Source organism: Leptodactylus fuscus, chromosome 7, assembly GCF_031893055.1.
Source record: "Leptodactylus fuscus isolate aLepFus1 chromosome 7, aLepFus1.hap2, whole genome shotgun sequence".
Taxonomy (NCBI): Eukaryota; Metazoa; Chordata; class Amphibia; order Anura; family Leptodactylidae; genus Leptodactylus; species Leptodactylus fuscus.
The window spans coordinates 104,378,785-104,404,572 of NC_134271.1; the positions used below are offsets into that span (position 1 = coordinate 104,378,785).

At 43.2% G+C, this 25,788-nt stretch overlaps 2 protein-coding genes across 5 annotated transcripts in view; one reads left to right on the top strand and one right to left on the bottom strand.

Moving 5' to 3' along the window:
- BRF1 (BRF1 general transcription factor IIIB subunit) overlaps positions 1-25,788 on the bottom strand; it is a 214,121-nt gene that overhangs the window by 94,305 nt on the left and 94,028 nt on the right. Inside the window, exon 5 of the mRNA XM_075282663.1 lies at positions 19,561-19,633. Coding sequence (XP_075138764.1) covers positions 19,561-19,633 — 73 coding nt within the window. The remainder of the gene's footprint in view (positions 1-19,560; positions 19,634-25,788) is intronic.
- Positions 7,695-13,565, top strand: BTBD6 (BTB domain containing 6). Of its 4 annotated transcripts, none has more exons than XM_075282622.1 (5): positions 7,695-7,798; positions 9,208-9,490; positions 11,537-11,627; positions 11,713-11,831; positions 12,149-13,565. In XM_075282622.1, the coding sequence occupies exons 2-5, from the start codon at positions 9,297-9,299 to the stop codon at positions 13,179-13,181; spliced, it is 1,437 nt and encodes a 478-aa protein (XP_075138723.1). In that variant the 5' UTR covers positions 7,695-7,798; positions 9,208-9,296; the 3' UTR covers positions 13,182-13,565. The 4 variants fall into 4 exon arrangements, with proteins under 4 accessions (XP_075138723.1, XP_075138725.1, XP_075138722.1 ...); XM_075282624.1 differs by having other exon boundaries at positions 7,695-7,784; XM_075282621.1 differs by lacking the exon at positions 7,695-7,798 and adding an exon at positions 8,535-8,910.

Consider the following 25,788-nt stretch of genomic DNA (forward strand, 5'->3'; position numbering starts at 1 on the left):
CAGATCACCAGCAGTACACAAGGGCTCACCTCTACTACAGATCACCAGCAGTACACAAGGGTACACCTCTACTACAGATCACCAGCAGTACACTAGGGCTCACCTCTACTACAGATCACCAGCAGTACACAAGGGTTCTCCTCTACTACAGATCACCAGCAGTACACTAGGGTTCACCTCTACTACAGATCACCAGCAGTACACTAGGGCTCACCTCTACTACAGATCACCAGCAGTACACAAGGGTTCTCCTCTACTACAGATCACCAGCAGTACACAAGGGCTCACCTCTACTACAGATCACCAGCAGTACACAAGGGTATACCTCTACTACAGATCACCAGCAGTACACAAGGGCTCACCTCTACTACAGATCACCAATAGTGCATAAGGGTTCACCTCTACTACAGATCACCAGCAGTACACAAGGGTTCACCTCTACTACAGATCACCAGCAGTACACAAGGGTACACCTCTACTACAGATCACCAGCAGTACACTAGGGCTCACCTCTACTACAGATCACCAGCAGTACACAAGGGTTCACCTCTACTACAGATTACCAGCAGTACACAAGGGTACATCTCTACTACAGATCACCAGCAGTACACTAGGGCTCACCTCTACTACAGATCACCAGCAGTACACAAGGGTTCACCTCTACTACAGATCACCAGCAGTACACAAGGGTTCACCTCTACTACAGATCACCAGCAGTACACAAGGGTACACCTCTACTACAGATCACCAGCAGTACACTAGGGCTCACCTCTACTACAGATCACCAGCAGTACACAAGGGTACACCTCTACTACAGATCACCAGCAGTACACTAGGGCTCACCTCTACTACAGATCACCAGCAGTACACAAGGGTACACCTCTACTACAGATCACCAGCAGTACACTAGGGCTCACCTCTACTACAGATCACCAGCAGTACACAAGGGTTCTCCTCCACTACAGATCACCAGCAGTACACAAGGGCTCACCTCTACTACAGATCACCAGCAGTACACAAGGGTTCACCTCTACTACAGATCACCAGCAGTACACAAGGGTTCACCTCTACTACAGATCACCAGCAGTACACTAGGGCTCACCTCTACTACAGATCACCAGCAGTACACAAGGGTTCTCCTCTACTACAGATCACCAGCAGTACACAAGGGCTCACCTCTACTACAGATCACCAGCAGTACACAAGGGTTCACCTCTACTACAGATCACCAGCAGTACACAAGGGTTCACCTCTACTACAGATCACCAGCAGTACACAAGGGTTCACCTCTACTACAGATTACCAGCAGTACAGAACATGCATTTGGTTTGTAATCTTCCAAAAACAATGAAGAGATCCAGAGGCTAAAACATGGCTTTGAATCCATTGCAGCAGTTGCCTCTAACCTATAGCATTTCAACTGCTGCAAAACTACAACTTCTAACATGCCCTGGCAGTCACAGATAGGAGTTGTAGTTTTGCAACACTGGAGAGTCAGAGGTTAGAGATGACAGTATAACAAAAAAAACTCCACCCCATGAAGAAATCTATATAGCCTGACAAAAATACCGTTGTAATTGAGGCACAGCTTAAGACCGCCACATACCCATCAGTACTTTGCATCTGTCACACAGATCTATGCAATCTCTATATTTGATGTTCATCTCGCACTGGTTTTCAGCACCATATCACTGTGGACAAAGACAAATTATTCTTTGTGCCACCTGAAAGACACAATCACCTGATGCTGTCCTAGGTGTGAAAAGTTTACACAGGCCATCATGAGGAACGAGCACTCCTACAAACAAGAAATGGTCCACTTATCGTCCCATGTAACTCAATCTTCATGTATCAGAAATGTAGTTTCATCCTTCTTTGTAGTCACTAAGCATCACATGTATGATCACAGATTTTACACTTATAAAGCTAGAAACTCATGTAGGGTACAGACCTCGGCGTCAATATAATTCCACCATTGGAAGGCCAGACAGTGGCTTGCTGGAAAGGATTTGTTTTTATAGAAAAAAAAAACATGACAACCTTTTTCAACAAAAACATCTAAACAAGAAGATATCTAATCTAATTGCACTTTCTAAGTATAGGAAAGCCAGATTCAGAAGCTGAGTATACACAGGGAGGCTGTTCTCAGGTGCCTGTAATATCATACACTATTACCCTGTGTAAATACCAGATACCATTATCAGGAGCCTGTTTATGTTACCGCAAGTCACGCCATGTAAAGGGTCTGGTTACTGAGTCCTTTGGGGGTTGAAAGTGACATCGAGAAAGTCATATCCTCTGGGTGTAAAGCAACCAAACAGAGCACACAAAGCAATGAGTGAAATTTCATGTAAATGTAAGACTTTAGTCCTGTTTTGTCAGGCACCACCGGATGGAAAAGGAAATGTGTTGAGGCAGCTCCATGAACTTCATTGTCCTCACAGGATGCTAGGCTAGGTCCATCAACTGATGTTGGTAGACCCTTCCCAGGCCAACGTTAAGCAAGTTTTGTAGTATCCGAAATGTCGACTATTATGGTGGAGCACATAGAGGAACTCAGTACATTCTAGGTCTATAAGATTGCTTGTGGCAAAGGACTTGTGGGCATCATATTCAGCACTGGTGGAAGCCACAGATGTGGCCTGTACCATAAAACTGAAGACATTTTTTAAAGGCACCACTGAATGTGAACGTATTGCATTGTAAACAACAGTTTCATGCAAACACTGCACAACAAATCCAACCCAGTGCCAGTATGCAGAGTCTGCATTTTATGTAAAATGCGTAAATGATATGATATATCCATAATCCACTGCCCAAGGACATATTCAGACAGCAAAGTTAAAACTGCACTGCAGAAATGAGATTTTTCTGCCATTTATGGTGAAGTTTTCCATGTTTTAATCTCTCTAATTAAACACGTTTTAACTATAAAACAGTGATCATATTGAAAAAAATGTAAATTAAAATACATACGGTTTTACGCCGGAATACGCCCCATTCACCCTCATTATCCTTATCATGTTTATGGGTTACTTTACCACGTCACTGTATGTCCAACCTCATGGTAAATTCTTCCTCTCTGACTTTATGGTTACATCTTAAGCATGTTAGGAATAATTATTTATTAAACGGGTTGTTGATGACCTGTCCTCAGGTTCTTTATTTTTTATTATAAAATCACCGTCATATTCCTCAGTGCTTTACAGAGATATTGTTAACAGTGTCCCAAATAGGGCTCATAATCTAAATGTCTATGGAGTTTGGGAGGATTCCAGGGCACCCAGAGGAAACCCATGCAAACCCAATAAGATGTGTGGGGTCTGACACCCAGTACTCCCACTGATCACATGCGAGCATTGTGACCTTTCCACTGTTCACATCACACGCTGTTGACTTCATAGCAGCCGTGTGATGTAACTACAGACTCACCCCATAGCAGCAAATGGGACTAGTCAGAAAGTAAATCACACAGCCGCTATGAGACAAGCAGCATCCGATGCAAATAGTGAAGAGGTCACGGTCTCCAAACAAGTGTATTACCCAAAAAGCTAATCAGCCTGGATTCCAGAGGTTGAATCTCTTATTGAACTGGAAAATAGAAGTGCAATATCCCTTAAAGCTGCCCATGTCCTGAAATGGCACCATACTATGCCTGCATGTGGGGGTGGAATAAAGAATTCAGACTTTTCATCATATTCTTCATTCAGCATATTAGAATAGCTCAAGTTCTCAAGCTCAGTATTTACCAATATATATTGCTGGATAGTAGGACAGAGATGAAAAATCAGGTCACATAACTCCAGCTTCACTCCACAACATTTACCAATATTCACTAGTGGCTCAGGACTTATTCTGGGTGATATAGGGTAATGAGATTGGTCTTTTTTGTTAGGGTGGGGGTACAATGGCAATAACTGAATAGCAAAAACATTTTCACCCTCTCCTGAATGTAAAATGGGCAATCTGGTCTGATTCATCACTGTACAAAGACAGAGCAAGGATTGCAGAGAAGATCTCCTTATGTCTTGCCAAATGAATTGTAGCTATAGAAAAGAGGTGAGAAGCAGCTCTGCCCAACATCGACATCTGCAGATAAAGCATGTAAATGTCCTTATGTCTAAGTACCAATCCCCCTCTACTGTACACCATATGTAATCCTCACTGTCTATTCTGACAAGCATGGATAATTTGGAATAAGGATAGGGTCAAGACAGGGGGGAGTTAATGGGACACCAGCTGAGATTTTACACCAGGGCTCATGTGTCTCTTATTTAAGACAATTAGTGCAAGAAGAAAAAAAAAATCCATAAATTATCCCAACTGTGAATCCTCCCATTTACCGAGCAGTTTACTTACAATTATCTAATAACCATAAAAGACAATTACCAAAAATTGCAGCAAAATATTGCAAAACACTCCAGTAACTGCTATAAACCATGATTTGACTGCGCCATCTGAACAGCCGCTTAGGGCATTTAAATGTAATGTTGGGGCAGGGTGGAAGTGTGTCGTACAGCAAAACCACACAAGGTTTTTACTGATCTGCAATGGTTTAACAATGGTTACTAGGCAGCAGGTTATACAGGATTTAATGTGCTTCACCTATACCAGGGGTAGGGAACGTACGGCACTCCAGCTGTTGCAAAGCTACAACTCCCAGCATGCATACTTGCTCTGCTGTTCTTGCAACTTCATGGAAGTGAATGTTGGGAGTTGTAGTTTCACAGCAGCTGGAGAGCCGAAGGTTCCCTACCCCTGACCTATACAATCCCCACATATGCCACGTCACAGAACTGTGGTAATTTGAGGTAAAACCACATGTGGCATACTGCCATCCTGTGGACGCATTCATACACGTAACTTTACAATCTTGGATTTATTAATTACAAAAAAAATGTCATTCCTGAAACCTCACTAATCTGTCTTACAGTGCCAGTGTCACCCATCTTTCAGACCACGAGGATGTGACTGCATTTTTGTCTCATTTTTTTTGAAAAAATCTCATCTAATAAGTCTTAAAAGTGATTTTGTTTTTCCCCTAATACGCACCTGTTGATCTGAAATACTTCATGAGTTGGAATCTGTTGATAGCAGATTACAGAAAATAACAATACGTCTACGCCAGTAAATGATCAATCTCCTCAGTGGTTCCTGTTCTATCGATCCATCTGTTTCTGCCCTGTTTCCTCCATGACTTGCAGAGAATGCACAATGAGAATAGACAGATGATCTATACCATATCTCTCTCATCTTAAAGCTTATCAGGTCTTGCCATATTTTTTTTGTCTTTTAATTGACCTATTTATGCATAGATGGGTATTGAAGCCATTGCACACCATGATAGGATTATCAAAGCTACTGAACTGCAACAGCACTGTGGGGATCTGGGGGGCGGAAGACTTATATTGGATGAAATATTTATGCTACGCTGCCTCTTGTCAGTAGCGGGGGCTGCTTACAATTCATTGCAGTCCCTTTAGCACTGGAGGTATTATCTGGACCTGCAAACTGCCTGCAGCGCTCCACAATATGATGCCAGTGCAAATGTAATAGGAGCAGAAATCCCTCAGTGCTGGAAATTACACACAATTATATAAACACTTTATGGTTTGTAAAGCCTTTCATAACAATTAGGTGGATGGCGGACCAACAGCTATAGTGAGCATAGAAGTCAGCTGCTCGGATTAGTATTGCTTGATATTTGTGGAAATGCACTAATAGTGGGATTTAAGCCAAACATGGTCATGCTGATCAATCAATATGGCCCCCATTATCTCTCACCATACCTGGGGTACTGAATGACAATACAGGATCTGTTTAGATACGCACCATTAACTTCCCCCTAAGTCCAATACAGCTAAATATTTGTCCTCCAGTACACAAGAAACGGTGGGCACACATGTAGCCAAATTTTCCATAGCCATTGGGAGAAAAAAATAGGCCAAATTGTGTGCCATTTTTATCAATTTCATAGAAGAATGTATTTATTGTATGTAATGTAGTGCTACGGACCAGATCTACCAACAAAATTCTATGAAAGGTTTCAAAGAGGACCTTTCACCACCTTACCCAACTCCAGGTGTCAGGTGTAGGGAAGCGGGCATGATCCTGAGCTTGGAAACGGTTCACTTCTGATCTGAGATGAGTCACATCCTCTTCCTCACCCCTGCCTGACACTGCCCACTTGACAGTACACAGTCTAAGGGCTAGTTCACACGTGGGCAAAGGGGAGGTTTTTGACAGCGGAATTCGCTTCAAAAACCTCTCCTTTAACATGGTGGTCTATGTAGACCACTAGCTTTTTTTTTCCTCCTAGCGTTTTCCGCCTGAAGAAGCGACATGACCTTTCTTCAGGCGGAAAACGCCTGAAGAATTGCATAGAAGTGAATGGGAGGCGAAAACCGCGCGGTAAAAAACCGCGCGGTTTTTTGCACACAAAACCGCGCGTTTTTTTGCAAAAAAACGCGCGGTTTTCGCCTGCAGTTTCTATAGCACATATAGGAAAAAAAAACCCTAGCGAAAACCGCTAGCGAAAACCGCGTCAAAAACCTCGTCAAAAACCGCGTGGAATGCAAAAAACAGCGTCAAAAAAACTCCTCGAGGTTTTTTACCTCGCACAAATAAGCTAGGCGGTTTTCACGTGTGAACTGACCCTAATATTAGCCACCAAAACTAACTGCACTGCATTGCTCGGGAATGGACAGGGTAGAGAGAAAATTCAACTGTGCCAGAATCAGTGGAGCAGCAGCTATTAAAGGGTGCAAAGAACTTGGGATATTAAAAGGTTCTCCTTATTCTACGGCATGATCAGTACTCTATACTATATTAGTTCAAATAACACCCTATGGCTGTGGACACACTGGCCATACGCGCAGTGTATTTGCCACTGTGGACCTGCTGATGGCTAACCCGTAGCACCATAGCAGGTAAGATTCAGCGAAACTGAAACCCATAATGCAAAGTGACCTGGTCTTAAACCTGCTAAACGTAAAACTCCACAGCAGGACAGAAATTCAACAGTGTTTGTCCTGTGACCCCCTGCCTTAGCTTGGAGACACACATTGTGTATTCACAGAAAGGTTTCCGCTGTGAAATTGCCAGGGGCAAAGCGGCTGTGAAGTACAGCGGCAATATAGTGGATAGGAGTTAACAAGTCCCATCCACACAGTGCAGAAAAAAAGCACATTACAGGGCCTTGTGATGCGAGTTTTCAGGGGGCAGCATGTGAATTATTGTGTGGGGTGGTATGGCCTGGTGACAAGGGTGTTGCTGGACCGCTCCCACTGTGGGTGCTGCATTGTGGTGGTCGCTCTGCGGCCTGGCACCCACTATATAGAGGTCACTGTGAAGGGGCTAATGGGGTTATGCACCTTGATCAATACATATACTAAGAACCTTCTGTTCCTTTTGTAGATTTTGCTGAGAAGCACTAGATGAATGTGTAAGATGGATGTGCGCTGTCTTTTTACTCCATAGTATAGTATTATAAATAAATGGAAGCAAACTCATCTAGAATAACATGGAGGGTCCTGCGATCTGACTAAACTTCCAGCGAGCCTCTCTGCTCACCAGAGGACACTGAGCGCGCCCTCTAGCGGCCAGCAGAGGGATCGCCCGTCCCAGATGTGTGCGCGGAGAAGGAAGCTGCCGCCCGGAGCCCGCCCCTCTGTGTCTTCCTGCCATCTCCAGAATCATGGCTCCGCACTCCACGGACGATCCTGCTCTGCAAACTTTCCTGGCTGTGTGTGTGGACGGAGAGAGCAGCTGCTAGCTCCGGAGAGGTACCCTGTGAGAGGTGGGCATGGTCTGTGCACTGCTGCAGCCTGGCTGCCCCTATGTGCGCTCCATACAGTCCTAGGATTTGCAGACAATACTCCATCGATTGCTTCTCCCAGCAGTGCCAGATGTGTTTATAGCGGAGGGGAGGGGGCTCTCTGGCCTGATGTATCTAAGCTTTGCAAACTTGCCTTCATTGCTATATGTATCTCAGCAAACTTTAACCCTTGTATGTACATTACAGTCTGTATTTATCACTTTGCTAGATCTTTCTATGCTGTACTACAACCTGCTCAGCTCAGTCCTGCACCCCCAGACCATGTGCATGTAAGAAGCTGCCCCCTGCACTAGTTCACAGCATGCCCTGTAGACAGGGTTCACTTCTCAGCTCTTTCCCTGTTCCCATGCTGGTCTGTCCTGCACTGCACCCTCTGACTTAGTGATGTAATGAGGTGAACTCTACATTGTGCCCAGTTTTAGTAGCTCTTTCCCTGGTGGCCAGTGGGGCATCCTCTCTCTGTATATGCCCTTTATCTGTTCTGACCTGCACTTAGTGCAAGTAGTAAAGTGACCCCCTTTTCTCTTTTTTTCTGGGCACTTGGGTTGATGATCAGGGTCTTTGGGTGGGAGTCCAGAAGAATGACATATTGTCTGATGAAGGAGGAGGGGGGTTACAGAGTCCTCCCACCTCTCTCCCAGGCTAAGCTGCACACACAGGGGCTTGTTGGTGCAAAGGCTGCTGCTGCTGCTGTGAATGGCAAGGACTGTGCCCTGTGATTGGCTCCCAGGGTCATGACGTAAGCAGCCCCAGCTTGCTATTTGAGCTCAAGCCTTGCCCAGTCCTCTCCACTTCTACACGTAGAGCCTCCAGCCAGCAGCACACACTGGAGAGAGGGGGGGAGGAGGCGGCTCTCTCTATTCTTGTCTCCTATTCCCTGTGCTATGCATATGCCAGCATACACAAAAGCTACGCCACTGGCAGCTGGTGCACCCACACTGGCAACCTAACCATCCTTATATAATGAGTGCCAGGCCGGCAGACCACAGCAAAGGAATAAAGCGTGTGCAAGAAACTTCTGCCTGCTACACCTAGAGGAGCCCTGGATATATCCTAGACCGCTGGAGCAGCTGGTAACCAGGCATCTTGTTTACTTTCCCCTATGGGTGCCACCACTTGTGATTGCTCCCCGTGGATTGTATTGGCGTACACGTCACAGAGGTCGATTACATAACTGCATGGTGGTTTTTTTCTATCTTTGCTTATGGACGAATTAATCCTGCTGACTCTGGAAGTTAATCGCAGTGTCTGTGACTGATGCTTACAAAAGAGGAGCTCTTGATAGTTTTTTCCCTTGCCCATGCCACTAGACCCAGGCTGCCTGAATGGCAGGATCATGAAGTGTTTGACTTTCTTTCTTCTGCTTCCAGAGACCTTAAAGAAGTCTAAAAAGAGCGCCCGGGCTAACAGCAAGGTGCAAGCATGCTATGAGATAGTGCCTCTGGCTCTTAAGAGGAAGATGGCTGCAGAGCTTTACCCTGCTAGTGCAAACACGAATATCGCCAATAGTAATAACGCTGCTGCGGTCACCGCCAAGAAAAACGCCCTCCAGATCCAGCAGAGTGCACCGCCACCACCGCAATTACAGAACCTGAACAACAACAACATCGAGAGTACCAACTGGCAGTCCTTCCACCCGACCCTGAGGGAGAGGTGAGCACACAGTGCCCCCTGCAGCTGACTAAGAAGCCCTAGTTAAATCATATAGCATTGAATGTGCAAACCACTGCATGCACAAGGGGACCGGAACTTTTTGGGGCAATCATAGGATACCGCAGTCATAATTTAATGTCAAGGGGGGTACCGGATGCAACTGCAAGAGTACCAAACACGGTCAAAGGTAGCAGAGCCTGGCATTGCACACACAGACTACAGAGCCAGATGCAGCAGTCGCGAGTGCCAATGACACTGGGGTATACAAACTTGACACTGCAATCGTAGGGTATCACATACTAACACTGCTAGCAGAAGGCTACTGCCTTCTAACACAACAGGACCAACCTACTGTATCCTCGAGACACAAACATTGTAAGGTCTTAACACTCAAGTCTCATAAGTGGGCATGCTGACACGGGTGCATATTCTTAGCACTGCAATCCCAGAGGGTCACAATCCTAATGCTGCAGTCATAGGAGTATCGCACACTGACACTGCAAACATAAAGCAACTGCTTCTCAACTAGAACAAGATTAAACTGCTGCCCTACCCAACTTATACTTTACTATCATAAAACTGGGATACAGCAAACATTGCAGGCTGCAGTGGGGAGGCAATATCACAGGTGTAATGGAGATTGTGTTCCTTATATGTTCATTCTAAATATATATATATATATATATGTGTGTGTGTATGTGTGCATTTACAACTAACCGTGACTGAGGACACAGCTTCAAATGAATTCATTAATGCAATGCCATATCCCATAATATATGGGCTGATAAGGTTAGAGGGAAGCTTCCTCTGACCCTGCATTGTAATGGGCATCACAAGCAATATTCTTCTAATCTCTAGTCAATGCAAATACCAAACACAAGCTAAACCGTTGGTCTATAAGCTCCATATGCGGGTCCTGCACGTATTAGGCTGACAGGCATCCCCCACCATGGCTGCACCGAGTTAGCAGGCAGCTCATGCACTGAGCCATTGCTAATCTGCAAGGAGCATCAGCAGGAACAGGACATGGTTTAAGCATTGTGATATAGATAGGGGATTCCTCACTGCAGAGCTGTCAGGACCAACCAGAACAGCACTGGGTCAGATCACGCAAGTACATCTCTTTCTGCAACACCATGACACACACCACTACCACTCTCCCACACAGAAAATTAAAGGAGATGGATTTTCTTGTTGATGTCTTGACAAGCATTAAGACCAACCTCTCTTGACAGTGGATTGTAGCATAGCCATTGATTTCAAGTCCCATTTTTTGCTGCCATCATGTCACATTTTCAGTAAGATCATCCTTTCACATGCATGTGAATATGGCAGGGGGTCTTTAGGTATCTTCTGTACATAGATTTAAGTTATTGGCAATGTTTATTTCATTTTAATGTATTGCGTCATATAATTGTGTAACACTATGAGGGAATTCTTGTACTGCCAGGGTCTTCAGTGCTCATATTCGTGCACTGCACGTCATGGTACATAGATATCACCAGTCATTGTATGGTAGGCGATGCTTACAAGCAGATTGGTAATTTCTTTTTTTAAACAATGCTTGCTAGCACGGAAACTAGAAGATAGCGTCACTTCTCCGGTGTTATCTGCTCACTTGTCTCTGTGGACGAGGACTGCATTAAAAATGCTTTCTAGGCAAAGCTATGTTCTTTTAGATTTTATTTCCAGTAATCTGAAGTAAAGCCACTGAGAATTTCTATGAATCCTCGGGAAAATCCCTCAGATTGCCATGATTAACCCATGTAAGACTGGAACGAGGCAGCTGACAACCGTAGGAGACAAACAGGCTGCAGCTACATGAGACAAGGGGTGAAATGTACGCTGCTAGAAAAGCCTGAATAAAATTAGCAGACCTTTCTTGTACGCCTATGAAAAGGATGTGTCACCTCTTTCATTCCGTCTTTTCCATTTGAAGGGAAGGCCACTTCAATTAGACACACGCGTCAGCCTTTGTAGTTGGATTTAGACTAGCGTATTCTTGTCGGGTTCCTCCAGCTAAATATATATGTATTTTCCCTCCAGGAATGCACTGATGTTCAACAACGAACTAATGGCTGATGTGCACTTCATTGTGGGGCCAGTTGGGGCCTCCAAGAAAGTCCCTGCTCACAAGGTACGTTGAACCCCCCCAAAAATTGGAAAAATGTTTGCTCCTGTTACGGTTTGCAATATTAAAATGTTGCTTTCCTTTTTTCTAGTATATTTTGGCCGTCGGGAGCTCTGTGTTTTACGCTATGTTTTATGGAGATCTAGCGGAGGTCAAATCTGAAATCCATATCCCAGACGTGGAACCTGCTGCTTTTTTAATCCTTTTAAAGTAAGTGGGGTCATTAAAGAATTGGAAAAGAAATACTGCAGCGAACATAAAAGCTTATAAAATATGCATATTCTGACTGGCATTAATGGCTCGCTCTTAGAAGGGTTGGTAAAATAGCCCTTCTCTGAAACCACAAAAGCTTTGGCGTCTTATTAGACGAGAATCCAGCAGTTTCTGGAAGTTGTTTCCAGGAATAAAATACAAAAAAAAAATACAACCTTAACTTAGAGTTGGGAAGTTTTTAAGCAAAGGCTTCAGTCTTGTTGTGAATTTATACAGATGTATGATGTAGGCTCAATTCTGCTCTCTTTCCTTAGGTACTTGTATAGTGACGAGATTGACCTGGAAGCCGACACTGTCCTTGCAACGCTCTATGCTGCCAAGAAGTATATTGTACCCGCGCTGGCCAAAGCATGTGTAAACTTTCTTGAGACTAGCTTAGAAGCCAAAAATGCATGCGTCTTACTTTCTCAAAGCCGTCTATTCGAGGAGCCAGATTTAACTCTGCGATGCTGGGAAGTGATTGATGCACAGGCTGAACTGGCGCTGAAGTCAGAAGGCTTCTGTGAGATCGATCTACCGACCCTAGAGATTATTGTGACACGGGAAACACTCAACACTAAAGAAGACGTTGTTTTTGAAGCTGTTCTGAATTGGGCAGAGGCTGAATGCAAGCGACAAGGCTTGCCAGTGACGCCTGCAAACAAAAGGAATGTACTGGGAAAAGCATTGTACTTGGTACGGATTCCAACCATGACTTTAGAGGAATTTGCCAATGGGGCTGCCCAGTCAGACATTTTAACCTTGGAGGAGACACGCAGTATATTCTTGTGGTACACGGCTGCTAACAAACCCCAACTAGAGTTCCCTCTTGTTAAAAGGAAGGGTCTTGCACCTCAGAGATGCCACAGATTCCAGTCTTCAGCTTACCGCAGTAACCAGTGGAGATACAGGGGGCGTTGTGACAGCATCCAGTTTGCAGTAGACAAAAGGATATTTATAGCAGGACTTGGGCTTTATGGATCGAGCTGTGGCAAAGCAGAATATAGTGTCAAAATTGAACTGAAAAGGCAAGGAGTGGTCCTTGCTCAAAATCTGACTAAATTTGTCTCTGACGGTTCTAGTAACACTTTTTCAGTCTGGTTTGAGCACCCTGTGCAGGTGGAACAGGACACGTTTTACACCGTCAGTGCCATCCTGGATGGCAATGAGCTCAGTTACTTTGGACAAGAGGGCATGACGGAAGTGCAGTGTGGAAAAGTGACTTTCCAGTTCCAGTGCTCATCGGACAGTACCAATGGGACTGGGGTACAAGGGGGGCAAATTCCAGAGCTAATCTTTTATGCATGAAGCGTTCCTCCCGACTACTGCTAAAGCACACTGACGCCCCTCTTTTTCTAGAGCGACCTGCGACATGAAAGCTCACCCTTTCTTCCTTACCCTGGTTGCCCTGCCCGCACTGACAAGGGGTGAAGGGAAGTCTGTTCTCATAAACTGTACGGAATGTAACTCATGGGCTGTGGAAACTGAAGGAATGCTTTTAGAGTTTAATCTTATTTTATTTATTTATAAGCTATTTGAATTATTAAAACTGCGACATGCAGGGAAGTGGTAAAGAAATCTGCACATAATGTGCATCTATTTTGTATATAGATCACTTGGTAAACTTTAGCTTGCTCAACAGAGGAGCAGCAATTAAATATGTTACATAAAAGATTTTTACTTATACCCGAATTCCTGTCTGGTCTATGTCATTTATCTTCTCTTATACTTCATGTATATTTCATTGGTATTCTACACAACGGGAGACACAAGGGTTATAACTACTCAATGAAACCAGACAAAGTGCATATATAATGTGCATTGTTTGTGTGTACCGGCATCAGATCATTATTGGTGATCCTAGTATCTTTACAATAAGCACTGACACATAGTTACAGAGAGACTTGCCCACATAATGGACAAGAGGAAATGCATGTGAATAATGGAGATTACGTGCTGTCACCGCATTCAGTATAGTTTCCTAGTAGGAACTCCCTCTATCACCTGTGGCTAGGACTAAAGCACATTGTGACTGTGCACACTTCTATACACCCCAACTGGTGTAACTTCAGACAACTTGAATCAATAGATGCATGGCCCTGGACCTACAATACCTTGCAATGCTACATTTATAGGTTACAGGCAACTAAAACCACCATGTAATCTAAAGTACAGAGTTGTACCCATCTCAGCACTGGAGGACTGCAAGGGCCAATTCATGGATAGTAGCGACATGCTCATTATTATATGGGCATATAAATAAAATACTATTAAGAAAAACACCTCACCTACACAGAACACACAGCAATTGCTGGTATTGGTCCTTATAAAATAAAATCTACTCCAAGAGCAAAAGGGGTAGTATTTCTGCTATCCACAAAATAGGAGATAAACGTCTGAGCAATAGAATTTGGGGCCTGAGCACCCTGTATTCTTCATTCATGACTGCAATGCGCGTTGCCACTCCATTCAATGACACTGATGCAGATAGCTGAATACAACATCAGGATGCGCTAAATGTTCTGAAGAGTTATTTCACTGGTAACCAACTTCAAATTTGTTTGGTTACTTTAGAAACCCTCCAGGGAGCCGCAACACTTTGGTTGGGAAGATGCAACATTATCCACATCCTTAGGACATTTTTTTGTATTTTGGTAAAAAATTATTTGGGGTGCCCTGAGTCTGAAAGAGTTGGGAAACAGTGGAATAGACAGATTACACAGCGATGTCTGGGCAGGTCACTGCAGGTGCTAGCATTAAGTAGACCTTAAGAGTAACTAAATCAGAGGGAATCTGCAAAGAGCACCTCAACTTCTAGAGCAACTCTCAGTGCTCAAATTCCTCTAACACGTCAGGATTTGAGGATATCTTAAAGTAAACCCCAGTGGCAATTCCTGCCCATAACTATAACACACATGTAATGCTAAGGAAACGCCAAAAACCTGTCTTATTCGGACAGTTCAAAAGTACAGTACTGAAAGACCCAGCGTTGGCCCAGCAACTTCATTGGGCATTCCATTATTCCAGCGATTTCTCTCCAAGGGAAATATAGAGTAGCTAGTCAATCACCCCCAATAACTTTTATATGGACAATTTTTATAGAGCTAAGGATGCCAAGAAGGTACCGTACATCCCTGGTACATGAAAAAGATGCCAAAAAAACCTTTAACAGTTCCTTTCAGAGCACAAATGTTGGCACGGTATGGGTAAACAGACATATGTTTAGTACAGTCATGTGAATGTAGCTCTATTGAGACGAGATGGATTACAGAAACTCCACAAAAGGAAAAGCTTCACCCTCCCCTCTTTGTCCCACCATCATGAGTCGTTTTAATCCTTTCTGGACATCATAGGTGTCCTTATGTATCTAACCATACAAGTATATAGAAATGTAGTGTGAGTAACAAGCGTGACCACAGTCCTGACATGGCGGTATCCACTATTTCAATGGTATCCTGCTTGTGCCATGCATAGATTTATCTTAAACCCCATTAGTTCCTGGAATTACATGATAAATAAGGCACAAGGAGATATCTGGCAGCTGAACTGTAGATATACATTCTCACCCATGCACTCTAGATGGGGACCTGATAGGCTGTCAGAGTCTAGAGTGTTGGAGTGGTTTTTGATATGTACAAATAGGGCCATGTGTGATAAAACAGGAAGTAATGGTGTGTGACATCATTACGCTAAATAAACTGTGGCTTAGGATTTTTCTTCCTAAGTGGCCTGTGATGTTATCTCTAAGCACGGTTTATACTGAATGTGTTTCATGCAGGTTCTATTTCAAAATGTAGAAGGTATAAACATGTCCACAAATATTCAGCATGGACTAGCTATGGCGATTTCTTTGGATAGCGTTTAGGTCCACATGTTTCTATTCCAATGAATAAAAAATGTTCTCTCCGAATCTCAGCAATGCAGATTTAGAATTAGGGCCTGTATTTTTTTTTATTTCGCTAAAGATAACAAGATATCACTATTGGTAAAAAATATATATATGAAAAAAAAAAAAAAAAACTAAGAACCACATACCATAAATGTATGGCCCCAGTTTCTGGGCTTTAATCTGAGCCTGGGCAGGCCCACCTATCAGAAAGGGCAGTGAATGTCACTGATCACCGATGGTCCGTGTATGGCAGAATAGTAAGGTCTGTGACCACAGGGGACTTGCTTTACCTTTAATTGTGGCCTATTTGATCTCCTCACAGTGAAAATGAAAAATCATAAATGGACAGGTTATGTCCATTCCTACGTACGAGTGAGAAGCCAGGAGTGGTTAAAAACTGTACAAGAATTGGACAGACAAAACAAATCGGAAAAGTAATGTGCAATATGTAGGAGACATAAAAAGAAAATGTATTATTATAAATCTCAATGACTTGCATACAATATTATATTTTCAATTCAGCAGGAAAGTGCTCTTATAGCAAATCTTAATGGGTCAGAGTAGTGTTGGAGATAAAAGGTTATAGCGACCCTCCACATCACACCTCAAAAGTTAATGAATGTGTGACCGGCTACCCAGTGTCTACAAGAAACTGACTGGTCGAGTGTTTGTGCTTGGTCAATATCATCACCTAGTTCCACAAACAAGCGCCAAGCTGTAGGATCTTGAAGTACAGTGTTATCATATACAGCAAACACTGCTAGGCGACCGAAACGCCATGACTAACTGCACTTAAAGCTGGACAATGAACGAGAAGAAATTTAACAAATCCACAAATCCTCCATTACTATATACTAGTACATCCCAATACTTCAGCTCGCAGGACTGAGCAAAGCAACAATGCTTGAAGTACAAAAATATTCAAAGCCTTTCTTTCAATTGAATACGGATCTATTGGATATGATGCCTATCTTGCCTATCTATAGCGGAGATGCGTTTTAAGTACAGCGCCTGCGCAGGAGGAACTCCGCATAGCAGGTCCCCCTAGGCAAATGAAGACAAACATTAAATAGAAATATAGGCCATACATTTTTTACTTGGGTGGAAATTTTTAGAGATATGAAGATTATATAAGTGTAGACATCTGGTCACCTGATGGACAGAAAGACATTCATCTCATGACCAGACACACCTCTGATACACATACCGGGACTTTGGTCAGTGACTCTTGTAACACAACCAAAGATCACTGGGTCGCCCTAAAACACCTTTATTAATGTAAAGGTGCTGTAATGGAGACTTTTAAGAATTTAAAAAAAAAAAGTTTGGGCACCAATGGATATATTTTCTGACTAGAAGTTACCATGCAAGTCTACTGAATTAAATTAGTGAAGTCAGAAAGCAAACCCTGTGATCTTTGTTCATGGCCAATGTCACTGTGTAGCTCTAGCCTAAGCGTTTCCATTCAATGAAACCATGGGGAACTTTTCATCACACACCAAATAACTTTCTTCTTGCTGAAACTGTAAAACCCCTTTAACTTCACAGATCAGTGTCTAAAGGAAGTTCTTTCCTGCAATAGCGGTTATCCAATGTGTATCTTTGTATAACGTCACACCCTTTAATACAAGGATTTACTGTCAACACCTGAGCAGGTCTGTAGCTGTTCTTCCCAAATCCTTGTATTAGTAAGGAGGTTCTATGCCTTTAAGAAATTGCATCTGACCAAAGTAATCTCTCCTTTAATCTTGGCGTCCTGGGTGTATGGTGTTTTACAAGCAGCTTTGTGAGTATGTTTAAGATTTTCTGAGTGATAACTTGTTTTATGGCCCAGGGAAACTGCAGAAGAACACAGTCTGTGTATGTGGGTCAATTGTTAATTATACAAGTATACATGCGCATAGACGATCCTCAGGTTAGGAGAAGCCGTACATGGTGCGCTCTGTGCTCAAGTACTGTCTGCTGTACTGCATCACATTTACACATTAACAGAAAACAGCAATTTTCTAGAGAACGGCCACCTTCAAAAAGGGAGTACATAGATGTCACCAAGTCGTCCTCTTAAGTTGCCTCAAGTGCATCTGTTTTAGGGTGAAGCCACGCGTAGCGGCTGATGTGCAGTTTTTACATGGACTTTAAAGAGTGCATATATTGTATGAATTGGGAAAGCTCCATACTGCGTTGAATGCCATATAGTATCATCTGTTACTCATTTCGGCACCCTTCGGTAGAATAGTTATCTCTGGGACCATTTAGTGTTTCCACCGGGAGCCTTCCTGATATATATGATAAACGTACACTGCAGACAAGAGTGTAAAAAGATCCGTATGACCCATGCCTATTGGAAATACTAAATTCAGTCAGGAGACAGTATTCCTTGCACCATAGTGATATATGAGTCTGGAGTCCATGTCTTCTCGGCTCTACTACTATATACAATATGGGGCAGTGAAGTCATGGACATGCAAGGACTCTTAGTATCATTAACCACTATAACACAAGGATTCCAATCTCTGATCTGGTTCAGGTCAGAAAATCCAGCTGATGTATGGAATGGATTTTCCAGATTCCGTGTGTGCATGGGTCCTTAGAGCTTATTTCATCTGACTGCATCAGAAGTATACATATAGGCACGTACATGTATGATTAATAGGAAGATTGAAATGTGTTGCTACCAAATACTTATAGTCTCTCTCTTGGAAGCACAGAAACAGAGTGTGTTAAAAATCTGATCCATTAATCTCCTGATATCTGTTATTCCTAGACAGGGCAGCTGCACCGGGCCCTATGGTTGCAGGGGGCCCACTCAGCCACCCCGAAGCGAGCAAGACAGTCCCACTGTTTTGAGCGGTAGCCAATGATTTCACCTTTATCTGTGTCTTTAGGACACAGATAGAGGTTGAATACTATAGTGGAGCACACAGCTGCTATTAGCTTTGTGCTCCATTATTCAGCGGCAGGGAAGCACAATGAGCGCCAAGCTATAGACATTACTTTAGGAGCCTGCAGGTCCACGGGAACACAGTTGGGTAAGTATTCTTTATTTTTCTTTTTTAATGTAACATTGGTGGTTGAGGGTGGCACCGGAAATTAAGTTATGTGGGGAGGCATTGGGAGCCCACTCTCAAAAAGTTTGCACAGGGACCACCAATGCATTAAAATGGCCCTGTTCCTAGAGAGTTGGGATACACTCACTAAAACACAGTAGTGGGTCAGAATAGTCACTTTAATCTTCTGTCTATGGCCAGCTATAGCCTTATTTTACTGGTATTGCCCTCTAATTCACATGTGACAGATTTGTTGCCAATCATCTAAATGGGATCTGCATAAATTACACAAATGCTGCAAAAATCAACACAATGAAGTCTAAAACAGGATTTCTATTGCAGAAACTTTGGCTGTAAGAGAACATATTCTAACAGTTTCCAGACGTGCTGCAGGTATAGGTGGAGGATACACCTGTCCAAGGATTTTTTCAATAATCAGAACATTAAAGGAACATAAAGAATCCATTTTGTTTTCTTTTATAAGACTACTTTATGCCATGAATATTTCAGCTAGCTGCTATCACACAGGCCAGGCTCTCACCGGTATTCTTCATAACTTTCCGACCAAATCAATGCATTTCCTGGAAATGGCCTGTGTTCTGAAGTCGTAAGCAAGGCATGCTGGGAATTATAGAACAACATTCTCTACATAGCCACAGGTTGTTGAAGAATAGAAATGTTTCCTGTGAGTGATTGCCTCATTTACAATAGACCTGCACAGTGATGGATAGAAAGCAAGTGGGAAAGTTACCTATAGCGGGAGCATTAATGCAGAGCTCTCTGGCCAGCAGAAGAAAGGTTTTCCCCAGGACATACACATTCACCTGTCAGAAAAACACAAACATCATTATACCTTCAGGAATAATAGGTTAAAAAAAAAGCCACATAACCTACAGTCAAAGGGGAGTCTGGCATTTAATACACATTTAGACAGGTGGTATTGTACTACCCAACACTCATGGGGTTTATATGTGTATTTTGATAATATCACAATCTGCACTATGAGGTGGCATCATCATGTAACATGCTTAATAAAGAATACACCTCCCTATTGTCCATTTTCCTATAAAAAAAAAAAAAAAAAAAAAAAAAAACTATCAAAACAAGTAAAACAATTGCAGCGCAAAATGGAGTATTAAAACCTATCTTACAGCACTAGGGATTACATACTGACAAATTCATAGGAAACCAATGAACCCAACATTGGTTGTGTTTTGAGAGCAGGAAATTACAGCAGATTATATGTAGACATAAAGGCGCTTACACATGTTCAACCATATTCGGCTGGGAGTTGTTCCTCCCAACCCTATACACATGCACACTTGGCACAGCTGAGCATGCGTATATTCTTAATGGCAAGAGGGGAAGTAAGCTACTAGACAATTCTCTGAAAACTAAAGAAAAGGGTGCAGTAATTCAACATGCCCAGCCCTTCTTTTCCCTCAACATCTGTCTGGGGAGATCTGACAAACCACCGCCCACACGCCATACACATAAGATACAGGGCCGATGCGGCCAAAGTCAGCATGCATGTTCAGCACACCCGGGCCCAACTCAGACTTCTTCATAAATGGCAGCCATGGTCAGACAGGAGCAGTAAAGATACTGTAATTCATTAAAAAGCCAGTGATTGAATCCTATGAAAGTAAATATGTAACAAACTATATATCTAATTATACAATATTAATTGTACAATATAATTCAAAATAATCATTTTATTCTAAAGAAAGAGTCTAACGTTTTATTTTTTTTATTTTAAAGACTGCCCTGTAGCAGACTGCAATGTGTTTAGACAGGGACTGGTTACACTGGGTGTAATTTATTACCCTGATGGGCACAGGTGGCATAGGTGTGGGGCATCTTTACTGCACAGCCTTTATAGGCGCCAAAGATGCACCACCTAGGCCCACAAATTTACTATACCTAAAACTAGAAAACTGGTATTAGTTGTACCTGAAATCTACTCCAGTTCCAGTAAAACAGGGTTTTCGTCAGGACCCCCATTCTCAGTAATCCTACTGAAGGGCATTACAATCAGCTGTTCCTCTGCCTGGTACAGCTGATAACAGAAAACAATAAGAAGCCATAATAACCTGCATCCTGCATTATGACTGTAGTAGTGTGGCACTCTGTGTGTGTGAACACACACTTATAATTATGCGCAGCTATTGGTTTAGCTGAACCCACTAAAGTCTCTCACAACATTTACCGCAGGTGCTGCCATTCACTGTCTGTACAAGGTCTCAGGTACACAGCCTTACTATGGCTTCATTTTGTACAGAGAGATACCAGTAATAGGGGAACTATAGTGTATGGGGTATTTAACACAATGGTACAGGTTTTCTTCTGTCTGCTTCTAGGGAAAATGTGTGTGTGTGTGTGTGTGTGTGTGTGTGTGTTTGTGTGCAGATAGATAGATAGATAGATAGATAGATAGTGTATGTATTAGAGATAAGCGAGTAGTATTCGATCAAATACCTCCCCTGCATAGTTATTGGTGTAGTCAGTCAAATACCACGCGGTAAATGCAGTAAAAATTCCGAGTCCCCTCCCACCTTCCCTGGCGCTTTTTTACACCAATAACTATGCAGGGGAGGTATTTGATCAAATATACTCGCTCATCTCTAATACATGCATATATATCTAACTATATACAGTACATATATATATAATGTGTATATATATTTTTTATTTTATTTATTTTTTATTACCAGCCTATGCATTGAACCTCTGTTTTATGGAGGAATTCAACCCAAATTATCCCTAAACCTTCCAAGTATTCTTTAAAATACATGAATACACTCGAGTTTCAGGCTTGGTTCACACATTTTATGTTTAGTTTTGCGATATATGGTGGATGAATTCCCCAATGTACACCTTCAAAAGTATTCCACTATTTAGGAAAAGAGTGATATGCATTGTCTTACATACCAGTCAAGCATATGCCAAAAAACAAAAATACGAGATGTGAACAGACAGGCAAAGCAGACACCATCTAACTAACCCATCTGTAACAAGAGTAATGATTATGGGATATAAAACAGGGCATTATGTCTGTGTATCATCTGTTGCTGGAAAATGTGTTTGTAAAAGATAAAGCCACAAACCAGGATATCATAAGACTATGTGGTCACTTATGTGCACATTATTAACCAGATACAAAGGCAGTGAAAACACACAAGTGAAAGAACACTTTGTCCTTATGTGATATTAGAGACGTCAGCCCTTCACAGGGTGAATCCAAATGGAAGATCTGGGAAAAAGTAGGAGAGGCCTTTACAAAACGGTAGCGCTAAATATATTCAGACAAATAAAATATTATCAGATCCCAGACTGCTACTAGTACAATAAAACTATTTTGCCATTTTTATTTAGCAATCACTATAAAAACACACAATAAAAGTATAGAACAATGTAATATTTGGATGTGTGGTTCATGCTCTAAACGTGATTATACGGAACTGTAAGGAGGTACAAGGGGTCAACTATGAGGCATTGAGCGCTCCCTGTGCCGCTGTATGCTGCCTTTGTACAGCACAGCAATATGATGCATTGCTTGAAGGGAAGAATACCTCTGTGATACAATATTGCACAATGCTGTAAGAAGCCATACACTCCCTGTGGTTACATTGGAAAGTAACATCTTAATTTGGGTAAGCAGAAAATAAACAGTTTCCATGAGCTATTTAGGGTCATGTAACAGCTGCCATGGCAGGAATGGGTCACTAAATGAGCCATCCCGTCTCCTTATACACCCTGCAGAAATAAATATGGTTATCTCACAACCGTACATAAGGTCAAGTATTTGCTATGCCCTTCTTTAGAAGCCGAGCTTTATATTAGGTTGAGATTTTATATGTTAAATATGTGCTGGAAATGCAATATGATTTTAGGTTCGGACCTTCTTGTGACATGTTCCATGCTATCCAGTACAGTGGGATCACACATGATGTCATCTGTAACTGTAGTAGGAAAGGTAGAAACTTGAATATCAGACCGGGTATCATGTTATGCTATGCAGTACCATACAGGCCTAAAGCCTGTGCTAGCAGTAACAGCCCGTTACCATATAGGCCTAAAGCCTGTGCTAGCAGTAACAGGCTATTACTACTAGCACAGGCTTCGGGCCTGTATGTTACTACTAGCGCAGGCTTCAGGCCTATATGGTAATATCCCAGACCATGAGACTTCTGGCACATTACCATATAGGCCCGAAGCCTGCTAGGATTAACATTGGATCCTGGAAAGGTGAGTAACACTGTTTATTATGTTCCCTCACCTCTCCTGGGGCTCCGATTATTATAGGCAAGGATCTGAAAAGATCCTTGAGTATAATGATAGCGGTAGTGGGATTGCGGTCTGGGCCCTGGCCTGCTCACAGCCGCCCCTGTGGCCTAAAGTAGAAGGGGAAGCGGGGGCGGCAGTGAGCAGGCTGGGCAGGTAGGTATATAGGCCGTTACCTGCTGGGGGATACTCCAACAGATAGTGGCCTATTATAAAAGAAACAGAAAAAAAAAAGTCTAACCGACCTCGCTGCTGCTCCCGCGCCGCCTCCTCTTCACCCAGCAATACAACGTCTGTATATCAGCGCAGGCGGCGAAAGACAGATGTCTAAACCAGTACAGAAAAAGGCCGCTTGGGTTGTTGCAGCATTGAGGGTAAGTATAATGGGGTGAATGGGGGGGGGGGGGGGAGTAGTAGTGACCATCTGTTTCTGGAAATATGGAAATGGGTCGTCACCGGACAATCAGAAAATGTCCTTCAGGTGGACCACCCCATAGATCTGGGTAATAGAAACGAGCAAGTAATGAAATATTCGAAATTCGATTCGAGTAGACCTCAATATTCAACTATTCGTTCGAATATTGAATCCCATTATAATCTATCGGAAGAACATGCTCGTTTCAGGGAAACCAAAATTCGACCAATTGGAGTCACCAAGTCCATAATGACACCTCAAGAAATGTGTTATGTCAGTCCAGGTAGCTGCAACGGGGCTAAGGGATAGCAGTAGGGAATCTCGCCCTGCACTACTCCCACTAGCTATCCCGGTCCCTGCCTCACGGGTGTGGGTCGGCTGTACTCAGGCTAAGCCTGACCCCGACAGCTCCTCTCTCACTGATTCCGTAGGCCTAGAGGGAAGTGGGAGAAGGAATGCCCTATAAGACCTCTAGGGACTGGAGACTAAAGGGGGTCACCCCTAACGAACAAGTGAAGCTGCTACTGACAGGGACTGACAAGGGTGTGCGCTGACTAACAACACAAGCAGCACACAGGAAAAATGTGGGAAAGGATTCCCCCAAACCAATATGGGAAGGAACCTTACACTAGGAAACAAACACAGGGAAACTGAGTAGAAATCAAAGGATAAGGCAATTCACTCACACAGTCAATTATACACAGAGGGAGGATAGGTGAACACAGAAGGGAAAACACACAAACCAACTCGTTCACCCAAACCTCCCAAAAAAAAACAACCACGGAACTTCCTCTATCCCAGAACACCACCTACTCCTCCTGCTAAGGCCTAGCTCTGTAAAAGCGACACTCAGCACAGAACCATGGGAGGCATGGGTTTAAATACAGAGTAGAGACCACTCCTCCCAGGTGCAAATGGGAGGACAGACTAATCAACCAGGAGATAAAGCTGCCTACCATCAGTGCGCACGTGCAAGTCAGAAGGTGTGCACCAATACTCACGACAGGACAACCCCGCAGAGCCAGGATGCCACCCCAGACACTGCGCAGCCAAAAACTCCCCAGGTAAGAAAAATAGAAAGTAAAGAACCTAAATACTCCTAACAAAATGATGCCAACACCTCTGGAATGCAACTGGAACAACAGGGGAAGCCTGGGGGCATCTAACACGCCCAAGTCACTGTAGTATTATTATTATTATTATTATTATTACTACTGATGATGATTTAGCCAGCCAATGACTGTATACGTTTCTTTCCAATGCCTACGTTGTCCTAGTTCCTGTCCCACCTCCCCTGCATAGTTATTGGTGTAAAAAAAAAGTGCCAGGGAAGGTGGGAGGGGAATCAAATTTTTACTGCATTTACCACATGATATTCGACCTAGTACGAGTATTTCGAATATCGATCGAATACCTACTTGATCTAATACTGCTCGCTCATCTCTAATGGGTAACTATACATTTATTTAAGTTATTTAGAAAGTGTGTGTGTGGGGGGGGGAGTGGGTGTTTAGATTACTGTAATTTACAAAGTATACACATGCACATGTAACCGCCCTTGCACATCTTACAGCTTAGGGTATGTTCATATATACTCGTCCCTACTTCTTCTATGGTATGGCGCCGTATCTGTGCCTCAGCTGGATGGAAAAACACTACCTGCAGTGTTTTTCTATCCGGCTCCCTTAAAATTTCTGCATTGCTAGATGCATGCCGAGTGTTGTCTGAAGATGGATGGGCAGTCCAACTACGTACAGTAGTGAAGCCGGCAATTGGCGGCTTCACTGCTGTACCCAAGCAGGGATTGCTCTCCTGTACTCGGCAGCTCTTCCTGTAGGGGCTGTGGCAGGAACCCACACATCTAGTAATGAAGCCAGCAATTGCCAGCTTCACTACTGTACCAGAGGAGGGGGTCGTCTGCTGTCCAGACCTCTGACCCCTAACACTTTCATTATGACGGGGAAGGAGAAGCTTTCATCTCCCGCTCACTGTCCCTCCTCAATCCCTGATCCCTTGTACTAGAGCCCCTCACACACTGGGGCTCTTTTGCAGGCAGCAAGGGTGATTGTAAGGGATCAGGGCTTGTGGACAGCAGGCAAGAGATGAATGTTCCCCCCGGCTGCTGTTAATGTAAACTACTTTATGTATGGAGGGCACTAAAGGGGAATTATACTGCTGGAGGCACAATAATAGGCATTATACTGTGTGTGTGTGGGGGGGCACATATGTATACCCCCACTTGCCATATAATGCTTCTTAGCGTTCCCCACAGTATGACGC